Raw genomic sequence first — 23,651 nt, 5'->3', positions numbered from 1 at the left:
TTAAGATCAACTGGGTATTTTCAAGTTATTCTTTGATAAAACTTTATCCGACTGCTACAAATAGAAGAAAGAGGAAGTTTATACATTTTCATTTTTCTTTCTAGATCAACTCTTGGACATTATGCTTAAAGAAAGGCAAAAGGCAAAACAAGTCAAACCCAGAGAGGCTTGAGACTATAATTAATAATTGTTCTCTTAAGTATCCAGTACAGAAATGTTTAATATATATTTTTTCACGTGCTATGCTAAATATTACAGCTCAATAAAAATTGATTCTGAACAGGCAGCGAGACCTTCCTGGCACCAAAAAAAAAAAGCTTGCAGATGAATGAGAACAGAGTAACCACTAGGGGTCAGGCTGCTGACAGCAGCCTCACTGCGCTGAGAGAAGGAGCCCTTGAGCACATGGATTTAGGTTCATATGCCACTTACTATCTGTGGACTCAGGTAAGTTACTCCATGGGGGTTTTCACTTGTCAGATGTTATGAGGATTAAATAGCGTTAATCTGTGGAACTTGGCACATACCAGCCACTTGTTAAATGAGCACATATAGTCATCAAGACCAGTATATAGATTTGTCTAGCTGAGGTATGCTTCTGTTCACTCCTTGCCTTCACCAATTTAAGACAACCCTGGCATCCAGATGTCAATGACAGCCGATCTACACTACCCAGGTTGGCGAGTTTTTTCCTCATTTTTCATATTCTGGTACAATTATAAATTAATTATACAGGTCACTAAATACTTTCTAGGAAAAGCAAATAAACTTCATATGAACCACCCTCTGAATAGTTCCTGGGAGGTTTGGAATCAAGGAAAACAAAGTATATGTTCACTGTGACACAAGCATGGTAAATGGCAGTACAATTTAACAATGTTGATTTATTCCAAGGTAGGGTGTACAGTGACATGCCATTCTTTTGTCTGTGTAAGCTTCATTAGTGGGGAAAGCAACTGCTGAACATTTGCTCTTGTCCTTTGATTTCTTTAAAATTCGGTCTCCAGTTCAGTTTTTCCATAACCCAGCTGCCAGGCTGGGACAGAGCAAGGTCACACCAGTGAACGCTTGTTAGAAGCAACCACTGTGCATGAAGAGAGGCTCCCAGAGAAAGGATATGAAAACTGAGAAATTCTAGAATTTGGATCAAGTTACATATTATTTTTCAGACTTTGCAATACACTGAAGAACAATATAAACAAAAGAATATTTAACCAAGAACCTAGGTTTAAGTCCCCTTTCTGTTAAGGATTTGCCATGCAACCTTAATCTTGTGAATAATTATTTGTCTTAAATGGTATGGTATTTAAAAATCTTAGGAATTCCCGCCTATAGAGGAGACTATAATTCTGTAGCCACTAAATTATGGTAAACCAAAGAGACCATATATTAATATGGATAATGCTTAATGCATCATAAACTTACGACGTAATTAAGTTAAAAAAGATATCTATGTTGTACAAATGCACAGAAATACTACCAGTTGTGGGGTTTTTCCTAAGGTTTAATGAAAAGTCTAAAAATGCTAGAAATTTGGCATGTCAGACAATCCCTTATACTTGTATATAATTTTAAGATGCACTCCTCGTTATCTTAGTTAAGCCCCAGTACCATGTAGGAAACAGGCTCCGTAGAAACAAAATTCAAACCTACATCTAATTCCAAGTATAGTGTTAGCCAATCCAGCTACTCCTAAAAGTGACCAGGGGCTCTAAGACAACGTCCCAAACTTGTCTGTACACGGGGATCACCTGGGAGCCGTGAGAACCACTGATGATGTCTGTGTCCCACCCCCAGATTGTGGATTAATTAAAAAAATAACGAAAGATTCCCAGGTGATTTATGTTCAGACAAATTTGGGAAATGCTACTCTAACACTTAAAAAAAAAAAGCAAGTAATATCTTAAAAAACACTTAAGAATTTTGAAAATTTTAAATGGACCTAAGTATATCTTCAGTAAGAAACCACCAGTTTTAAAGTAGACTGAGATGATAAATCATGAAATACCAAAGTTTAAAAAACATATTTTTAGTTTTATTTCAGCCATGTTAGGTTCTCCATCTGTGAAAAGCTATGCTACTTGATAATAAACCCACCAGTTCTATATACTACTTTGCCAACTTGACCTCTAGTGTTTCACATACCTCAGTTAATCTTTTGCGCCTTAAGGAGAAAAAATGTCAGAGAAAAGTTGTATCTGTCACGTGTATAATAGAGCCTATGGTCATCATCACATTATTATCATTAGGGAATATTTGCTTTTTAGGGGGTTACAGATAATCAATGCCGTATTTTTCACTGTCCTCTCCGTTTCCTTTGTAAGTGAAAGGATGCTATAAGAAAGCAAGCATTTAAAACCATCAAAAATAAAACAAATTATTTTGAGATCTTTTTTAAAAATCTTGACATGAGGGGAAGGAGAGGACTTAGGCCTGCAGGGCACAGAACTGCTGGAACACAGCCAGGATATGCGGGTCTAACTCGGCAGTGAAGAGCAGGTTCTCCAGGGTCACCATGTACTGCTGGATTATTTGGTGATGCTGTGGACACAGAAAAGGGGGTGTCTGGGTCAGGAGAAAGCACATGAACAGTCTTGCAGAACATTCTCCTCAGCAGCCCCCCAACATTATGCAATAATGGGAAGGCATAGGGAAAAGCGGTCATGCTGATGGGAATAAGGGCCCCTGAAAAGCCCCAACATTAAGAAAAGGTAGAGGAAAACGGGATGTTCAGTAACTTTAAAAACAAACCCAGTTCTGAGCAGCTTCTATGAAATGCTTCAAGGTAAGCAGTGCCTGCTGCTACAACTACCTACCAGGTTAAGCTGGGTCTCCCCTAATGAAGACAGAACACGAAGTATGATTTTTTAAAAAGTAACCCAGACAGGGAATAACCTAGGAAGAGTTTAAAAGAAAGGGGGGAAGGTGCTATATGTTACAAATAAGAATAGAATAGCACAGTTGTTACTGTTAAGGATTAAATCTATGGTCCCTGAAATGTAAGAGAAAAATATGGAATCATTTCCTTTTGTTTTTGGCTACAACATTAAAATATCTCTTTGCAAAAGAAAAAAAATTAACAGATCACTGGTTAATTCTCTAAGTATTCCACAAAATAAGAAACCCAAACTCCATTTTTGTTTATCTTTTAAAAATAGCTCATCTGACTTACTAAAAATACTAGTGACTTCTTGAGACTTAGTGGGAAAAAAGTGTCAGAAAATGATCTCTTCTATGTGCACCTTATAACCTGAATACACCCTGAGAGCTCTACAGAACTAGGGGCTATTTTAATTGGTAACTAAAAAATCTAGAATTTTTTTTGGCGGCTTAAAGAACTATTTTTTCTTTTTATGACTTCTAATTTAATCACTCTTTTTAGAATAAACAAGGATTTGGGGTGTTAAGTGTCTGAAGAAACAAAGAATCAGTTCTGCGTTCCTACCAATCTCGAACTTAAATTTGGCAGAGCAGGTGCTGCCTTTTGGTTTCTGTAACGATCTCGGCGAACGTGCCCTTGCCTCTGGAGGCTCTTCATCATCTGCATGGGAGATTTTAAGGACCTTTATAAATGTAATTACTGTTCCTTTCGCATTTTCTCCCTCTACATTTTGTATTATACCTAGGCTTTCTAGCAAAAAGAAGGACGGGTAGGAGTCTGAATGACAGAACCAATTTAAGCCTAAATATTCTGATGAGCAACACTAGGCACAAATGGACACGAACTAAAAGGCTTCCAGGTACTATATAACCTTCTGACAAATTTGGTGATTTAAAAAAAAATGGGACATCTCTGTGGCTGAAAATAGTTATGTTTATTATCTAATCAAGCTTCCCACAAACCTGTAAAAAGATCTGCTGGAGCCGCTCTATACAGTTCTTGTACCATGGTGTTAGTACACTGGTCCCATCAGTTTCACATCGTACTAAGTGCTCGGTCAAGATCATGATAAACCGCTGGAAAGAGGGTACAAAGTTAAAAGGATGTTAGACAGCGAATTCTTTAGAAAGAATCACATTTGACCAAGAGACCACAAAGGTATTGCTTGTTTCCCTGTCTTGGTGTTGTGTATTCTTAACTTTCATAATTCAGTACATACTGTCAGTCTAGAAAGGTAGACCAGTGATGTGAGTTGGTACATTCTTTTTGCCAATATGCGAAGACCTTTAATGTTTAGATTACTTACTTCACTGAGACATAATCAAAAATGTTAACAGGAATCTATGGACAAAAATGTTCAGGAAGGAAAACAGTCATCAAAATGATCAACAATTGGGAATAATTAAATGAGAGCAGTACTTAACAAAAACATCCCCATTTTATTTTTAAAGCATGGAGAAATGCTCACGAGGAATGCTACGTAAACAACACAATTTGGAGGTATATATGGTTACCTTCAAGTAGTGAGTTTTTATTTCCTTTGTAAGTTTTTATATTTAATTCTTTTATAAATGTGAATGTATTACTTTCATAATTAAAAATAGTTTTTTAAAACAAATGTATTGTTTCTTTTTACATATCAATGTCCCACGCCAAGATACCTGAAATATGACCAGGAAGAGGTTCTTCTGTTCACTCTGAGCAGACTCCACCTTTTCCTGTAGTCTTTCTATTTGCTCCTCCAGAGCCCCGTCCTTCCTGTCACTGCTTCTGTCATCATCATCACTTCGCTACAGAATGCAAGGGAACGAAAGGAAAACATCTCTTAGAATTCTACTGTCTGAAATCCTCTCAAGTAAGGGGAAGGATTTTATTATGTCCGGTCAAATGCTATCTGAAGACTTGTATTCTACAGGGAAAGTACCCCATCACCCACACATACACCCAGAAGTCCTAGGGGTACTTATGTAGGGCAGAGAAATTTAGTGGCACTTGTCTTGGATAATGGCAGTGGGAGTGTTTGCTGTAAAGCAGAAGTGAGTTACGCCTTTATAGGATAGCCCAATCACGGAGGAAATGTGTGTCTTATTTTTTTCCTCCATTTAAAATGAAAACAGCTTTGAGCACCATGAAAAATAGAGCTGACTCTGTTATTCAGCATAGTTATACTTTCTGAAGTTACTGAGAATCCTGAATTAGTGAATACTGAACCACTGCTCCAAGGGAAAACAGGGTTAGGCTCTTGTCAACATTTTCATCAACTGATCAATATATAACCTTGTTTTAGGTATGTTTCTGTTTAGTGGTATAGTACAGTATTTCTTTATACTGAACACTAGCTGAGAAGGATTTAACATCTCCCTGAACCTCAGGAATGTGACTAAATAGCTTTGACTTTCAGTATCACAAGAATGCTGTCCACATTTTTTTCATCAGTTGTCATCTCATAAATCCATAAATTTAGCTCCTTTTCCATCTTTTCTATTACTTTATCACACACTACAGATGTTGCTTTAGTACTTGATGTACAAATTGGTGAATTTTCTCTGCCTCTATTGGGTGTATATTGTTGATTCATGAACACTGAGCTCATGACCAACAGCACTGTAACTCATGCCTGGACGAAGCTTATCTAACACACGTTTTCCCACATCACAGCCTCCTTGTGCTGAGGACACTAGACAGCCAGCCCTGCAGGCCTACACTTGGGGCCATTTTAGACAATGAAATTACCAACAAAAAGCCCAGCATACACTGTGAAAACAAAAAGCACAAACATGAAAAATGTGGCACTAATGCAAACGGCATTTTTTTATATAGTAGCAGAACTGAAACAAGGCCGGTGATTGCCTTATTCAACCTCAGCTGGGAACAAGCTCACTGCTCTGCACATGTCTGCGAATGACTGGGAAAGCAGTGTACTGTTTTGGGGTTACAAATAAATTTTAGTGATTAGGTGAGATTGTAAAAATAGAACTTGCAAACAATGAGGATAGTATATTCTTATAGCTCTGCTATTCTTTATTCAACAAAGTAGATGACCAATAAAAAAATCTGACAGTGCTTTCCAGTCATTAATAAATCACTATTTGACCATTTGAGCAGTAACAACAGGGCAGCTTGCTAATCTTTCATCCCCTAAGGGGTCATTGTTGAAAAACTGGGCAGGCCCTTACAGCTCAAGAGCCACAGGCTGCCCATCCTTGCAATAAGGTAGAAATGGCTATGACTGACATGTAGTAATTCACAGCAGATTCTTTAAGACCCTGCTGGCAACAATGGGCTCAATATACCCGTTAAAGCAAGCTTTAACAATTTCCTTCTAGCTCACCTTGAAGAACTTAGAGCATTCGCTTAGGTGTTTTTGTTTTTTCTTAAGGCAGAAGGAAGGCATGACTTTACAGATACGGGAGCAGGCTGAGAGATAACTTTCTTTCCCAGTGTCTCACAGCCGGCAAGTGGCAGAGCCAGAACCTGACTAGGAGTGTTACATACCAAGGTCCTTTTAGCAAGAAAGGAGGCATCACCGTATCTAGAAAAGCTGATTTCTTTGTAGAGCACCCTCTACTGGTAAGGTCTCATCTATGATAGCCTCTTCCGCTCTTCAAACAAAATGATCAGAAGCCCCCACTGTTTTTCCAGAATTCTGCTTTTATCTCTAACAGACCATCTGTCGTGGGGTCTGCCTTATTATGTTTTAGGCAAGTGGGCACATGCTCGTCTTTTCCTACCACCACACTAAGGCCAAGTTCTAGAGTGCCGCTGCCCAACAGATCTGTGGGCAATGAGGGAGCTGCTACACACATCCGTGCTGCCCTCCACAATAGCCACTGGCCACATATGCCTAGTGAGCACTTGAGATACGGTTAATGTGACTAAGGAACTGAATTTTAAATTGCATTTAATTTTAATTAAAGTTACATGTGGCTATCGGTTACCGTATTAGACACCACATATCTAGAGAATGGTGTGTCATGAGGGAAAGTTTCTGGAGTTTGACAGACCTGGGCCAAATCCTAGCTCTGTCACTTATTAGCCATGTTACTTTGCACAAGTTATTTAACTTCTTTGAGCCTCAATTTATACATGTATAAAATCGGGTGACACCATTTACCCTGCAGTATTTTAGGTATGTTTCTATACATATATCACGTGTATATATGTATATCTGTAAGGAGACTGTAGAAGCACTTGAACTTGCTATAGTTCATATCACTCATTAAGCTTTTCAACTTCTACTCTGTTAAGTAAATATGTGTAACAACTGGAAGACAGCATCAGGAAGAATCCCAATACTATTAATGCTAAGTCACAGAATACAGCCAGCTCACTGCTTCCCCCCAAAATGGCAAAGTCCTAAACTTCTTATTAATAAGAGAAGTAGTCTGCAAACCTGGGAATGAGTGCCTCATCCCTCCCTGTAGTTCTGGTGAAGTGCTAAACATAAACAATCTTTTCCCTCTTCCCTCTTCTCCTGCCCTTTTGGGAGTGACATCAAGCTGATCCGGAAATGGCCAACTGGAAAAGTAAGGTCTGTGGCTTCCTAAACAGGTTCACCATACCGTATAACTGCAGAGTGCAACAAATCCCCAGAGGTCCTTCCTTTTCCTCTCTGCAAAGAGCTCTGCATAATTTGGCCTCAGGAAAAACTAGTTCTCATCAAGGTAATGAACTCTGAATATTCTCAAAAGTTTCTGGCATCCCTTTTTTGACCATTTATGAATTGACACAAGACTTACCCGTTTGTGTTGCCTTGCGAGTTTTTCTTTAGCTTCTTCTAGCTCTTTCTGGATCTTCAGAACGTGTTTGTTCATCTTACGAATTGTGGAGTGCAAGATTTCCCAAACAAATAATCTTAAAGTAAAATGGCATTTGGTTACTACTGTAGGTTAAACTATGCTTACAGAAAATAAGACCTCTCAACTTTTATAATCTACACATTCTTAAGGTCTGATGTAGCCTTCCGCTCTAAACAGAATTAGTCAGATACGTATGTCCAGCAATGCTTAAGCATCTATCTCTAAAGAGACTCAGATGAGCTTCCTGAAGATGGTACTTGGGTCCTTGTTGTTTTTCTTATTTCTATCCCCTACTGGACACACATTGAAGGCATGTGTACATATTCATTGGAATGAAATGGCAAACCAGAAAAAAACATTAACATAAGGAACAAAAATACATGTTCGCTCTTCTAAGTTTAAACACTAAGTATTGGAATTTTCTTGAAATGGAAACCTAATCTGAGGCTTATTTTGCATGCTTTATATTATACTATTTAGCACACACTCAGCTATTCTCTTGGAACATTTAAGAAACTCATTAGTTGATAATAGCTATCAACTGCTGGACTTTTAAGAACGAGAAATGTTTATATGTCAGCTACCTTACCAACAAATTGCTAACGTACCAGGATCACCTTGTAGGTGCGTTAAAATGTTTGATGCATAAAGGCTTTTTTTTTTTTCAAAGTGGCTTCTTAACTACTTTTCTGTCTGTAAAGTAGGTCTCCTAACCCCAAGACATAGCACAGAAGAGTACTTCCTTCTACAAATTGTCCTGGGTGATAGTTTAAGTGGAAGACAGTAAAATAATCTGTTTACAAAACTCAAAGTCTAGAATGTGAGCAGACAGGCTGAAAGAGCAGAGTACTTTAACTCTGGAACGGGTGCTCAGAGGCTTTCTAGTGAGAAACAGTTGAGCTTGGTGTTAACAGAAGGAGCTCTTGGGCAATGTACCCATTCAAGAATGCCTGTGCTTGAATTCTGGCTGTGCACTGACTTGTGTGACTTTGGGCAAGCTACATAAGCACCGCAACATTTCTCTATTTTGTAAAATACAGACAATAATGTAACTCCCTGTACAGTGGTGTTGTGAAGAGTAAATGAGTTGCAAGTGTCAGTCACTCAGGATAATGGCTAACACAGTTAGGTGGTCAGTTTGCTGAGAGTTTGCAAATCTGAGAATGTCTTTCCGTTGCTTTCATCTGTGAATGCCAATTTAGCTGGTATGATAACCTCAGATCCCACTCTTTCACCCTAAGGACTCAGTTTATTTCAGACCAGTGTTCTCTGCCAGTAACAGATAGAATGAAGAGGATAAAGATTGTGATGGATTTTTATGTCTTTACAAGTAATTTTCCTGTTTCCTGTTTTGTGTCAATTCCTGCTGTCCCAATCCTGATCAATTATAAAGACTGGGGACTTAACTTCATGAATAAGAACCAAGCTTAATGAAAAGTCTCTTTCCTTTAGGGGGAATGGGTCTAGAATGAATCTTCTGCATAAATCTAGGACCTTTATGACTGAGGGAAGACCTCCCTTCCTCACAGGCATCCAGGTGCCCCCTCAGCTTTCCTCAATCTCCAAGGACGTGTACTTAATCTACTGGCACTTTGGTTTCTCCCAGTTCCTACTGTGCGTTCCATGTCTCCAATGGCGTCTGCAACTCTTTCCGATGTCCCATTGTCTAGCTGAGACCCTGACACACATTTGAGAGTCTAGATCTTTACCAACATTTCTACTTGACTGCTTGAGTCCTGATTCAACTTATTACATATGTGTCCCTAAGAGATACTACACCTGACTGGCTGTATTTCCATTGTCCAGGTATCTTTGCCAAGTCTAGTCCTAACAGACTGGACCATTAGTATATTAATAGCAACCTGGTTTGGACCAAAATTTGGAGCTCGTATATAAGAGACCACATGAAAACCAATTCTTAGAGAATACAAACTTTGTAAAGTAATTCACATTACCTAGTAAAGTCATGAGATAGTTCTGAAGAGAAGATCCAATTTGCTACTGCAGCACAGTTAACAATCTGTGTACGGATCATCTTGTCTACTAGAACAGCAATCATCTACAATGAGAGAAGAATTACTAGGGCAAACCACACTTATGTGTAGGCCACATGCTCCCCCTGCCACAAAAGTAAAACAGAAGGGTTGTGAAATTAATTTTCAGTGGCTATGGAACGATCAATTTGACCAATAGGTCTTAAGATTTATTTTGCCTTCTGCTTGGCTCTGGGACATATAGTAAGAATACTATACCACCAATAAAGATTGAGCAAAAAGAAAAACAATGGAAATACTTAGGATTTTAAAAAAATTTTAGATAATACATACAAAAATATATAATTTCCACTGAATCCATTCCATTTCCTAAAATTTAAAAATGTGTTTTATCATATGTCAAATATATTCTGAAATTTATTTTAATGCCTTTAGAACATAGAAAAACAATAAACTGAGGTTGAGAAATCTGGAGCTTTTTTGTAGAAATTGATAACTACATAACTACTTCGTACCCAATTAGTAGAATCTTCAATGTTTACAGTCCCAAACCAAATCATAATACTTGCTCTTTAAAGAATAAATTAAGCATCATCACTTCCACAGCACTAAAAAAAATATATAGATTTTAAAACCACTCTATTGAAGAGTCAAATTTCATACTTTACAAACTAAAAGAATGGTAATAATTGCCTTATTTGTATACTTATACAATTAGAGTCTCAACATGTCTAATTAAACAGTTTTTACCTGTGGATGGTTCCTCCAGACTTCAAACATAACTCTTAGAACGTGTAACTTTCCTTCATCACTTTCAGCTAGGGTTTTGAAGACTTCATGAAATCTGTTGATAGTTGGGGGAAAAAAAATACCAAATATATACTTATTCTTTAAGCATTTTAATGTTTCAAAGCCTTTTCAATGTTATTCAATTTGCAATGCAAAATAACCAGATGTTAACCATTAAGGATATAAAAGGTATGATTAGGAATTCATAGTTTGAATGGCATTTGTCACAAAAATCTTAAGAGATTTACAACATACTATCGTTATCTCAGGACTAGTTTACTGTGTATCTAAGACTACATAAGGGATAAGGAACCAGTTCTAAACATAGGTGATGTATCTGACTGCACCTTCTACGGGAACCCTGCAAGTAACACAGGGACTTGGAAGCTGAGACGGGAAGAGGAGCCCAGTTTCTCTGCTTGGATGGAGGACTATCCATATTCTTTCTTCAGATGCCAACCTTTGGGTGGCTCCCAAAATGTAGTGGGCTCTCATTTCTGCTTACCTTCCTTTGGAAGATGGCTAGACAGGGTGGGAGCTTCTTGACTGTATATATGACTGTCCTATGAACCCAAGTTTTTCACTGGTTTCTCTAAAGTCTATATGAAAAAAATGTACATTCTATGTATATATGCAAACTGTACATACAGACTGACAGAAGCCACAGGACCAGGATTTTAGCTACCACAGACCAAAACCCGCTATATTAAATTATATCATAATACTATTAAGATCTTCGTATTCAACAATTGTAGGTAAAAATTATGACAGGGGTACCTTGGTTTTCGAATGTTTCCATTCATGAACATTTCGGTCTATGAATGCCATAAATTTTATGGATCTATGGTATCATTAGATAGTAAAATTCATGCTAACTCTGCAGTTTTAGGGGTTGATTTTAAAGGTCTGGAATGGATTAATCCATTTTGCATTACTTTCTATGGGGAAACCGTGCCTCGGTTTTTGAATGTTTCAGAACTCGAACGGTCTTCCGGAACGGATTACGTTTGAAAACCGAGTTACCACTGTATTCCATTGGTATCTACCAAGCAAAGTTCTAAACCCTACACAAAGGGTGTGTGTTCCTGTTTCACTTACTTTGCAAGAGCACTAAAAGAGTGGCTGAACGATTTGGCTGCCAAGTGTAGCAGAGTCTGCATAAAGACCTCTATTTTTAATGGGTTAAAGCTGAATCCTTCATCTGAAAAATATTCCACAGTAAGAAAGTTAGAAAAATGTTAAGTATAGCAATTCCTTGGTCCCTCCCCAGAAGGCTAAACAAATGCCACGTTCACATCCAAATGGTAAGTCAGACAATCATGTAACCCCTTTGAGTACCGATAGACAATAAAAGATCATCACTGATTTTAAAAACTCAGAATATAAAACTAAGCATAACTCTCATTCTTAATATTTTGGGAGTTTCCCTAATTCTTCGATATAATCCATTTGTTTACGAATACCACAGACTTCCTCGTGCATCTCTCTATATGGGGGGAAGACACTAAAAATATTAACACAGAAAATACATTGCTTTAGGAACATCCAATGAGATTTAAGAGGAGCTCGTGTTGCCCAAGTTATGTTTATGCTTTAACCTGGCCTACACATAGTTCCACTCAAGACATATTTCATTCCCTTACCGTCATCATCATCCTGGTTAGGATTCGGTACATCTTTCAGAATTCTGAAGATTTCATCATTGGTTGCTTTACTTTTAAAGGCAACAGCTAAACAGAGGGCAACCGAATGTCCAGGAAGAGAATCTAAGCACAGAATGGGGGAGAGTAGATTAGGTTTTAAGACTATCTTGCAAACAGTTAAATAATTGAGAAACTTAAAGTTCTTTCAGAATAGAATATTAATCCGTATAAAGATAACCACATGTCGAAGTTCCATTTAATAGGTCAATGGCTTTTCACCTAAAATAAGGCATGAGATAATTCTCACATACTTCCTTAAGAACACTTAGCTAACTGAAATTCAGAGTACAGGGGGTGCTGATCTCCTCAGGGATGGGGAGTGAAGGGAAATGTGGTTATAGTTACAATTGTCCTTTGTCAGTCCCCAAATCCCTAGGCTTTTGCAAGCTGAAAAGCTGAGAATCAATGTATTTCTTTCGTTTTTGCCAATTCCCTTTTCCTCCCCCTTTTCTGAGATAGTGGAAACTAAGTTTGGGTTTGAACAAGGTGAAAGCTGCCAACTTCAGACAGCTTTTTTTTTGAGTCCATACACTTGCATCCACGTAAGCCAGATGCTTATGTGCTGCAACTCCACGTATTTACTACTGTAAAATCTGTGCTAGTATGTACTGCAAGGTATCACCAGATCAATTGGAAATCTATTTTTAATGTAAGATAGGCAAAGAGGTAACAATTTAAAAAGCAATCCTGACATAGAATATGAGTTACCAAACACTTGGAATGAATAAAGCAAATTACAACAGGTCACTCATGCTGTGTGCTTTTCCTTTAAAGTGGGAGAGAAAATAAGTAATGAAAAAAGAATCCCTGTCAGTAAGGAGTCCACATTTTTGTTAGGGAACCAAGGTATTCACATAGGAAGCGGCCAAACAGCAACACAAACTGGCTTGCCAGAGGTTAAAAAACATTCAAAGCAGTGAAGCTTGTGCTAGACCCTTGAGAGAGAATCGGGACCGGAGATAGAAAGGGTTTTCCAGCCTGGAGTAATGGCACAAAGGCAAAACCAAGACCCAGGAGAACGGAAAAAACAAAAGAGGCAGTAGGCCTGGCTGGAGTAGAGGTCCATGTAGGAAGAACTGACAACTAACAAAGCAGGCACAATTGTTAGGAGGTCCCTAAATGTTTAGCTGTTTCTATCGGATAAAAGAAAGCTCAAGGTTCAACAAACGTCTGTCTGAGCTCTTTGATATCAAAAGACTGTATCTTAGGATTCTGAGCCAGTACAAGACAGAACTCCAGACTTGGCACCTGTAAGTGCCCCGTCAAGTTTGGCTCTTTCAGGAAAGCACAGTGGTTAACAGTGTGGCTGCTTAGTCAGTAAGCCTGGATTTGCACCTGGGCTCTAACACTCAGAAGCGATCTCACTCTGGCTTTACCTCTTTGAAGCCATTTCCTCGTTGTAAAACTGCCACAATGAACATACCTATTTCTCAGCGTTGTTTTAAGGATTAAGTGACATCATAACATAAGAAATGTACTTGGCACTGGGACCCACTGAGTTTATTTCAAGGAAAACAGATGTAGTCTGAGGTGTAGGAAGAGAATCAGAAGTGCAGTATGAGAAGGCAAGGGAAAGGAGCAAGTTTCAGAATACAAAGAACCACACAACGTGAAACAGAAGGCTCACAGCGGAGCCAAGTGTAGTGCCATCTGAAAAGACGAACCTGGAAAAACCCCACACTTAACTCTACCAGCAATCACCAATGTACACCTTACCTTCACTAAGTGTAAAGCACAGAATGACGTACCGAATTATTGTCCCTCTGATTTATTTTGTAATGTCAGAAATGATGTGACCAAAGAGTAAAAAAGCCATGTTTAAAAATGTACTTCTAAAGGCTTATTTCTGGTCAAAACAGTCTATGAGCACCTGTGTTCCCACACCTGAACTGGTATCAGATGATAATTCAAGTATTTTCCATCACTGCGACAAATACACATTTCCATTTTACTAAGTTCTGGCTATAAATTCATCTTGCTATGCTTAGCAGCATATTTAAAATAATGTCATGGATATAACATAAACAATATTGAAGGAAAAATTTACAAGCCAGTAATAACAATGTAGATTACATACAATAAACCTACAAAATGACAGGGCAAATAGAACAATAGTGGCTAGTAACAGATCACCTTTCAAACAGAGAAATTATAAACTCGAGGAAAGAAAAAGTTCACTTTCTCCACCTTAAATAACTGACATTGGAGAATACTTGCATTGATACTTTTTAAAGACAGAGGGATTGTTTTTATTACTTACTACTACTTTCATCTCCATACTTGTAAATGCAGGTTGGGTTTGCAGGACATAGAGCTGAGAAGGTCGGAGGAACAATATCCAATATACACTGATGGTAAGACAACCTACAATACAAATAAGAGCCTCAGAAAACATCACTCATCAGTTCCATTCTTTGGTAACATCCAACTTATCCAGAAAGTCACAATCTCCAACAGTCTAGACTCAGCTGACAACCAAATAAAAGAAGAACTAGTCCTTTAAGCTTTTGTCCATATTAGCAAACCAAAACTCTGGCCTTCTTCAAAACATAATGGTTTGCACTGAGGTGTGGGCCAGTGGGCCCATCAGCCTGGTGGCCAAGGATGTGGGGTGGTAATGGTGGGGCGAAGGAGACAGTATGCGTTGTGGGGAGGCTAGTTATATTGTAGCAAATAAAAACACACTGAGATTATGGGAGCCAGATTCTTACTGCCTGAAAACGTAGTTAGAAACCAAGGTAAAAGGGAATGCTAGAAAAAATGAGATGCAGCGTTGGAATTGGAAGGATTCACACACCTAAGTGAATATAAAAATGGTTACAGACATATGTATGTGAGTGTGTGTGCTTATATTCACTCCCTTGGTCATTCCAGAGGGCAAAGAAACAATGGCATCCCAACCGTAACAAGCACATCAAGTGTCCAGATCTTGATTCCTAAACACCACACTCCACTGATAGAAACTTGGGCGCTTTGAATAGAGATGATTCCAGGGGAGGGGCAAGGAAACACAAGATGAGACTGGAACACCTTGTGCCAGAAATGGAAATGTTCAATGAATGGAGGGGGGGACATTAAAAAAGAAAGAAAAAAGAAGACACAGGAACCACAAGGGGGCTCCCAATGGACAAATGAGGGACAATTTGGGCATCAACATAAACAAGGCTGTGACAGATTATAACCCAACTGAAATAGAAATCCTCTAGCTCCCACTGATAAACATAGGAATAAACAAATGGGTGAAAAAAGAAAGCTTTTTTTTTTTTTTTTTACAGTAGAATGCCAACTAATCAGAAAGAATGGAAAATGAGAAACAGTCACTTGGAAATCATAGTGGTGGCATATAAAAGTAGGGGCTATCAGTGGAGGTTTGATGAAGAATAGTACATGAGTGTAACCTCAGAATGCTTCCCACAAAATAATCAATGACCAAAGGAAAAAGGGTGAGTTGAAGGTGGAGAAGCCTAGCGGACGCTGACGTGACCAGGGGATCAAGGTTAACACGTCCAGGCGTGGGATTCACGCGCCTCTCGGTGTGACGCGCTGAGAAAGGCGCTGACAATGCCAGACATGAGTCTGGTCATGAGGACACGGAAGGGCAACCCAGACAGTAAGGCTTAGTGCTGAAAACTGACAGGGACACGAAAAACAGAAAAAGAATAGTAACTGTTCAAGACTGAGGACCCTGAAGAGAATGACAACTAAATGCTGCATGAATTCCCAGACAGGATTCTGGACCAGCAGCGCAAAAGACACTGTTGGAATGGCTCACATGTCAGCAATGCCTGTGGACTGTGGTGACACTACTGAACCAGAGTCGATTTCCTGATTTGGAGGGTTGTGTGTGTCTTTGTTTTGGGGAAATATGCAATGGGCTGTTAAAGGCTGATTGGACATTGTTATCTGCAGCTTGTTTCCAAAGTGTTCAGAAAAAGACCAATGTAATGGGTGTATACCGGGGATGCCAAAAAAAATGTATATGTATACAAGTGGACACTTTGGTCAACACTGCTTGAGCAGTAGTTCGCCGTAATCAGAAGTGTCTGGATGCTGATGGTAACCACTTTGAGCACCTCTTGTAATTGCTGAAGTCAAAGGTGACTTGTATTCATCTTTTGTTATCGGTATATACTGAGTATTACAATTAATACAGTTTTCCTTTCTTAAAACGTGTAGACATTTTTTGGCACCCTTTGTACATGCAGAGAGGGAAAAAGCAGTGAGCACTAGAACAAATGTAAAATGCTAATGACAAGGAAATCTAGGTGAATAGGATGCAGTGTTTTGTACTATTTTGGCAACTTTACTGAAATTTGAAATTATTTCAAAATACGTTTGACCAACAAAACCTTTTTGGCTTAATTTGCATAGAATCCAGATGTCATGGTTGCCTAATTTTTTCAGCCTAAATCTTCATTAAAAACTAGTAAGAAAGAGAGGCAGGTACTTAGAATTAAAAAAAATGATATTCTGGACATATATCAGAAATGCAGAGAAGAGGAAACACCCCCCCCCCGCCCCCCCACGGAAATTAGGAGACCTAAGCTAGGAAGAAAACACAAAGAACTTACCTCATACATTTTTCTAGAACTTCTTTTACAAACTTTGGTTTGGGACTTTCATGATCTTGAGCAAGACAATCTGACCTAATGAGGAAATGTAGTTTTTATAAATTCTTACACAGAATCTGTACTTACATTAACTTGTACCTAGCTATAAGTAGTTTCCTCCTATCTAAATTATTTCATTCATATATATATATATATATATATATACACACACACACACACACACATACACACTTATATATATATATATTTCAAACCATGAAGATTGCTTTTGTTATAGTTTTAAATATCAACAGGATTATTATTATTGACCATAGAGAAATGAAAGATAAAATATAAAACCACTTACCAATCTTCCCAGCTCCAACGGAACTGGAAGTTACTTAGATGATGGGAAAACCAATTAATAAACCTATACAGAGAAGTGGGAGACAGAGGGACAGAAAAAGATGAATGGTTGCAGTTTACATGAGGAACTTGTGTAATCCTTTAGACAAATAAAACCCTATTTTATAGTTAAATGAAAAGCATACACTCCTACCTACAGCTGTATCTTTTGCCACTTTTCTCTGCAAATCCTGTAACTCATTTTCTACTTAAAAAAATAACAGTCCCCTATCTCACTCCTTCTAAAAGCTCTATCCTTTTTAAGTGAATAATAGATACAAAGATACAATTTGAATGCCTGTTTTGTGCCAGGCACTTTATATATGTTTATAATTTAATTCTCACAATAATGTCAGAAGAATGTATTATTTCCCCTATTTAATTGACAATGAAACAGGCAAAAAAAAAAAAAAGGTTATAAAGAACTTGCAGATGAAACATTTTATAAATGGCAGGGCTAAAAAAAGCATAGTCTCTTATCATCAACAAAATATACCATCAAAGCCCTTTTTCCCCCTAAAAATACATCTGATCTCTCTAACTAGATAGGGATTACCTTACTATACGATATAATGCTGTGAAATTTTTAAGAGCCCAATAAATATTTGCTGAATGAATGGCATAATTGGGATGCTCAACACAACTGGTCATTTTATTAGACTAGGAAAGAAAAATCATAAGACACTTTCTTAAAGCATGTCTTTCATGTGTCTATTAATTTTAATCACTGAAATTAATTAATAGGTCAATGACACAGAATAGCCCTTACTGATAATTTTTAGATACGGAATTTGAACAACAGATATGAAAGATCATAGAAACTGGAGAAATATTCAATATCTGTCCTGATCTGATTTACAAAACTGACAGAGGTAAGATAAAATACCAGCTAATAAAGATGGTACATAGACCTCACCCAAAAGAAGACAGTGGGCATGCAATTACCACAGCTATAAAAATCCAATATGGTCTTTTATATAAACAGTCTTGAAGCTGTAGTTACACAGTTGCTAATTATTTTAGAAGTAGATACTACTTATAAACAAACAAAAATATGTATATGTTTACACATAATAAATAAGTATTGGACTCCACTTCTACACAGGGGATTAGCATAAAGCCTATTTTAAAAACTCATATACCCAATTATAGTGGGAAAAGTGTAACTATTGCCAAGCACCAAACAAGTAAACAATGAGTGAAATTAAAGAAAACCTCAGCACAGGCATCATTTCATACTGAAAATTAGACTAGAAAGTGTAATATTACATTACGACAAGTATAAGTTTTATGAAAGAAAGGATTATTTTGGGGAGGCAAGAAAGAAAAATCAATTTGGAAATTCTTAACAAGGTAAGTGTTTTGCTGATCAAGTTCTTTTATAAAGTACAGGAGTAGAAGCTGCTAACAACCAGTATAGAAATAAGGCAATTACTCTACCTGTCTACGCATGTAGTATTCATCGTGTCCAAACGCATATATAGCATTTCAGTTGCCTGTGCAAGCTGTGAATTTGAGGATAAGGAAAACTATTCTCCACCCTCCTTCAAAATAAGTTGTGATAGAAAAAATAAGTAACATTTTCTAGAAGTCTGTACAGTGAATAATGTTGAGCACCTCTTCATATAACTGTCCTTTTTTCCAAAAAACAACGTTGAGGTTATCAATAATGTACAATAAATTTGACCTGTATACACTCATGAAATCAAGATAATGAACATTTGTATCACTTCCAAAAATTCCCCACGCTTGCTTGTAATCCATTCTCCTTTCGCCCCTTCCTTACCTATGTCCCTAAGCAAGTATTGGTCTGCTGTCACTAGATTACTTCACATTTTCTATTATAGAATTTTGTGTAAATGGAATTATATGAGTTCTTATTTGTTTGGCATATTTTACTCAACATAATTATTCTGTAATTCATTCACACTGTTGCCAGCATCAAAAACTTGCTCCTTTTTATTATGTAGTATTCCACTGTATAGCTATAACCCAACTTGCTAATTCATTCAAGTATTGATGGATATTTGGATTGCTTCCAATTTGGGAATAAATAAATTTTCTATGAACATTAATGCCTAAGTCTTTGTAAGGACATGTGCTTTCATTTCTCTTGGGTAAGTACCCTAAGGATGGAATGGCTGGATTGTACGGTACACATATGGTTAAAGAAATGCCAAACTGTTTTCATGAAGTGATTTAAACTCACAGGCAGAAATATTTAATGATTGTTTAAAGCTAGGTCAAAGAGAGCAAGTTTAAAAACAAAGGAAAGGATACAACTTGGGGTAGAGAGCCAGGCTGAAGTTTGCACAGTTCAATGAGAAGTGTTGTGTACATCACATCAATGTGAGGGGGTGCTGGAAGCTGAAACAGCTCTGCAAAGATCACCTACAAAGGAATCAGAAGTCAAAACTCAATTCAACAGCTATCCTATGCACTTCTATTAGAAAGACCTGAACATTCTAAACGTAAACTCTAATTCCATGATATTTATAATGAGAAAAGAATTACTTTTTAATCTTTAAAATTATGCTCTTTAAAATATGAATGCCTATATACTGTAATGAAAATTTCTTCCCTTTATAGCTCAAATAATATGCAAATATTAATGCTTAGCTGATAATCCCAGAGAATCATGCAATTAAATTCCAACTTTGGATACAGGAGTTGATTCACTGAGGGACTCACAGACCCATCAGTTTCATTCTTGTAAGTAGTAAAAACCCTTATTAGACTCTGAGGATGGAAACAGAAAGTAGTCGAGTCAGTCCACTCTACCTGAAACTGGTGCCCAGACCTTTTTGATAATCCAAGACTTCTTTGTCATGCCTCTTGTTCAGAAACTCGTTTCCACCCTCCCTATGTAATTTGTGGATCACCTACCTAGAATTCTAAAATCTGATCTGCATCCCTTCCGACTCCCACACTTCTGTACTTCATTCTGATGACTTTCTATACATTTTACAGATTTAAAGATATGATTTATATTTTGCATTGCAACTGACACAACAGTGAGTCAAATTCAGAGCCTAAGCTTGTAGGACAGAGGCAGTATTTTTAAGAAAGCACACAAGTGCAGTATGAATAAAAAGTGAATCTTAAGTTATACATCATAAATATGCTCATGAATATTTTAACATAAAGGAACATGCAACTGACAGTCTGACCCATGTGTCAAGTGAAAACACTGTTTAATGGGACATAAATCTCACAAGGTGTTCAAATATACTACTAATATCATCTTACTGTATGACTTAATATGGGATCAAAAGCATTATCTATTCTTCCTACTTCAAAAATAATTGGCTCCTTTAATTTCCAAGAATAAAGATTCATACTTAACCCCACCCTGTGACACAGGGAATAATATACTAATGTACACTAGTAATAAGAGGCCAGATAAACAGTTAAAAATAGATTATCTGCCTAAAGTAATACAATACTTTAAAGTGTTTAAGCTACTTATACATCTGTTAATTGGACAAGGTATAGACAGAGCTAAAGGTGACTTACATTATCCATAACTATCCATGAATGAAGACATACTATATAAATAATTTATAGGCAACTCAAAAATCCATTTGGCTACTGGTTTCAACCTCCTCTTTTCTCTTTACTAACATGGCTAACAGAGCACCAAAACAGATAGCAATTTCCTCGCTCCTCTGTTAACTTTCAGAACCTGATAAGTAGCAAGAAAAAAAACCAAGCCAATAGTAGATTATACTTTAAGTCAACAGAAAGATTCTGAAACTTAGAAACACGCTCCATGTGAAATGCGTACCTCAACTATGTGGTAGTTCAAGGGGATCTTGCTCTTCCCTGGGTAGCTCACCAGCTGTGCAGCACTACAAAAAGTGTAATTTAAGGTAAGTATACAAAGATACATGAACAATCAACTAAGCAGTTTCTGTGTTTAGATTTAAGGAAAAGAAAATCTTTTCTGAAATGTTCTAGATTCACTACAGGACAAATTATTTTGTCTAGCACAAGAAAACTCTTCAATGCATCCAAAACTCCCTGAAGCTCAAAAGGAGTCTAAGTAATAATACTAAGGAAGCATATTAAGATCCACTAACTTAGAAAGTTTTAATAGGGTAAACTACTCCCAAAAGACTACATATTCCTTTCCACCTTAAAATTTATACCAAAACTTTCCAAGGTTTAAGAAAAATAAAATAAACTTTTCCAAAGCTAGATGTCTCAATGCTAGAAAACAGAGCAAAACCATTAGTATTCATTTACTACCATAATATTCCCACAAAAAATAGCTTGTTATCCAAGTTAATTTACCCACAGCGTAAACATCCACACAAAAAGCACCACATGCACATTATTACAAAGCACTATAGTTCTATAAATCACCCGGAAAGTACTATTTTGAGGGTGAAGAGCTTCAGGAAAGCAAAGCAGATTGGTCCTAGCAAGACGAGATGTCAAGAAGAGAGATTCTCTCACACCCTTAGTATATAATTTGCTCCTACCAAATTATCAAAATTGCTAACTTTTCTCTGCGCTAAAAGTAACATGAAAAGAACCTTACCAAGTGTTCCTTTCCTTCCAGTGGGATTTAATGATGCAGTGAAGATTTTCTTCTATTACAAATCTTTCTACTGAATGACTCCCCGGCATTACAGGACCCTGGAAAGGAAACCAAATGTATATACTACAGACTTAGAAAAAATGTTTTCTTTCATTTATTCAACAAATAGTTGAGAACATATAATGTTCCAGACACTATATTGGGTGCTGAGTATAAAAGTTCAGAAGTGTGGAAGCTGTTTTCCGCAAACTTCATTATTGTGTTCACTTATATGTACAACAGAATTAGAGTATCAGCTGCAGTGTTTCTTCTACATGTCTCACACCATACTGTCACTGCCCACCTCAATTCTTCTATGAAACAAACAAAATACTTTTTGTATATTATTAGTCTTACACAGTTTATTTTTTTTAAAAACTACATGAGCAAATTACTTCCTAATAAACATGGAGAGGGAAAATTTTATTTCAAACACTACATATACATAAAAAATCATGGATGCACTGTAAGATATCCATACTTTGATTTTTAAAAAGGTTAAAAAACATTACCTACATGATATTGTTTAATTTTTTTTTTAAAAAAGCACAGTAAAGAGGTTTAGAGTTTGTTTTTATTTATTTACTATTGTGGACTCTTACTGATGACTTTTAATCTTCTCTATAATTTCTCATTTTTTAAAATAAACACTTTTTTCAAAGGCCAGAACCAAAAAACCAAATCCTCAGATATTTTGTATTTTATTCTCTTCTGACAAAGGATGATGGGAACATTATAGAGGCAACACCAATTAAGTGTAAACAGTATACTTGAGACAAATTTTGAGGTCCTACTCTGGTTCTCCTTGCACAAATAAATACCAATTACAAAGATTCTAGCAGTCTTAAATATAAATTAGACTTTCAATTAGATATACCTAATTAGACCATTACACAATGTTTATTAAAAGCATTTTTTATTACATATGGAATATAGCAAAGTGGGTAGCAAGTTGATAATTTTGTATACAAGCATATAACCGATTCTCTGATTAACTTTTTACTCTGAGACAGATTATACATATATACTAAATTTCCACTGGCCATAGGAATTTATGGTAGGACGGAAAAGAGAAGATAGGAGAAGGAAAACTCAAATTTGACCTTCAGTGGTAATATTGGTTTTTATGACAGTGGTTATCAACTGGGGACAATTTTGCTCCTAAGAGGGGACATTTGGCAATCTTTGGAAACAGTGTTAGTTGTCACAACTGACATTTAACCTCTAAATGCTACTGGCATCTAGAGCCAGGGATGCTTCTAAGCATCCTACAATTCACAGGACAGCACTCCACAATAAAGAATTATCCAGCCCAAAATGTGAAACGTGCTGAGCCTGAGAAGCCTGCTCTATGCTAACTGGGAGGTACTAAGCAACAAGTTGTACTGAGGCCAGGCTGAGTTTCCACACAGAACAAATCTAATAATAACCGTACTTGCTGCTTGGCTATTAAAGGTAAGACAGTCATTTAAATGTAAAAGTATAAAATAATTAAAGCATAGTTAAACTGTAAATTTTATATTAAATATTCATATCAAAACTATACGTTTTCTTAACTATTAAAGTATTAATGGTTGCCAACAACTTGACTTCATAATAAAGAATACATACTATATTTAAAAACTATTAAGTCAGCTTATACTCATGTTTGGGGTTTTTAAATTAAAAATACTTTAGTAAAAAAAATTTATAAAAAATATGAATAATAAGACGAGTTATAAGGGTTAGAGAGAGATGGATAATCTCCAAAGTGGGTATTTTTGTTGAAAAATAGCCTTAAGAATAACAGCTAAAATTATTGAGCATCCATCATGTATCACATACTGTTGTTCTATGCACTTTATGTGTATTAATACTTTAATCTTCATTACCCTTTATAAGATACTTACTATGATTATTCTTCCATTAAGAAACTAAGGTGTAGAGGTAAATAACTCACCCAGTA

At 36.8% G+C, this 23,651-nt stretch overlaps 1 protein-coding gene across 2 annotated transcripts in view; it reads right to left on the bottom strand.

Moving 5' to 3' along the window:
• Positions 1–860: 860 nt before the first annotated feature.
• NCBP1 (nuclear cap binding protein subunit 1) overlaps positions 861–23,651 on the bottom strand; it is a 37,391-nt gene continuing 14,600 nt past the window's right edge. The window contains exons 9-23 of one of the 2 annotated variants that reach the window (XM_019729179.2): positions 21,668–21,765; positions 20,909–20,972; positions 19,402–19,512; positions 18,562–18,626; positions 17,084–17,146; positions 16,738–16,812; positions 14,427–14,530; positions 12,107–12,229; positions 11,562–11,664; positions 10,425–10,518; positions 9,636–9,739; positions 7,621–7,735; positions 4,543–4,671; positions 3,844–3,957; positions 861–2,541 (exon numbers count right to left, since the gene is read on the bottom strand). In XM_019729179.2, the coding sequence (XP_019584738.1) occupies positions 2,428–2,541; positions 3,844–3,957; positions 4,543–4,671; positions 7,621–7,735; positions 9,636–9,739; positions 10,425–10,518; positions 11,562–11,664; positions 12,107–12,229; positions 14,427–14,530; positions 16,738–16,812; positions 17,084–17,146; positions 18,562–18,626; positions 19,402–19,512; positions 20,909–20,972; positions 21,668–21,765 (1,476 nt within the window). In that variant the 3' untranslated portion in view covers positions 861–2,427. The remainder of the gene's footprint in view (positions 2,542–3,843; positions 3,958–4,542; positions 4,672–7,620; positions 7,736–9,635; positions 9,740–10,424; positions 10,519–11,561; positions 11,665–12,106; positions 12,230–14,426; positions 14,531–16,737; positions 16,813–17,083; positions 17,147–18,561; positions 18,627–19,401; positions 19,513–20,908; positions 20,973–21,667; positions 21,766–23,651) is intronic. The other variant, XM_019729180.2, reaches the window with a different exon arrangement.

This window comes from Rhinolophus sinicus, linkage group LG04, assembly GCF_036562045.2.
Source record: "Rhinolophus sinicus isolate RSC01 linkage group LG04, ASM3656204v1, whole genome shotgun sequence".
NCBI classification, from domain to species: domain Eukaryota; kingdom Metazoa; phylum Chordata; class Mammalia; order Chiroptera; family Rhinolophidae; genus Rhinolophus; species Rhinolophus sinicus.
Note: the sequence above shows the minus strand (reverse complement) of the source record. Positions and strands in the feature narration are given on the sequence as shown.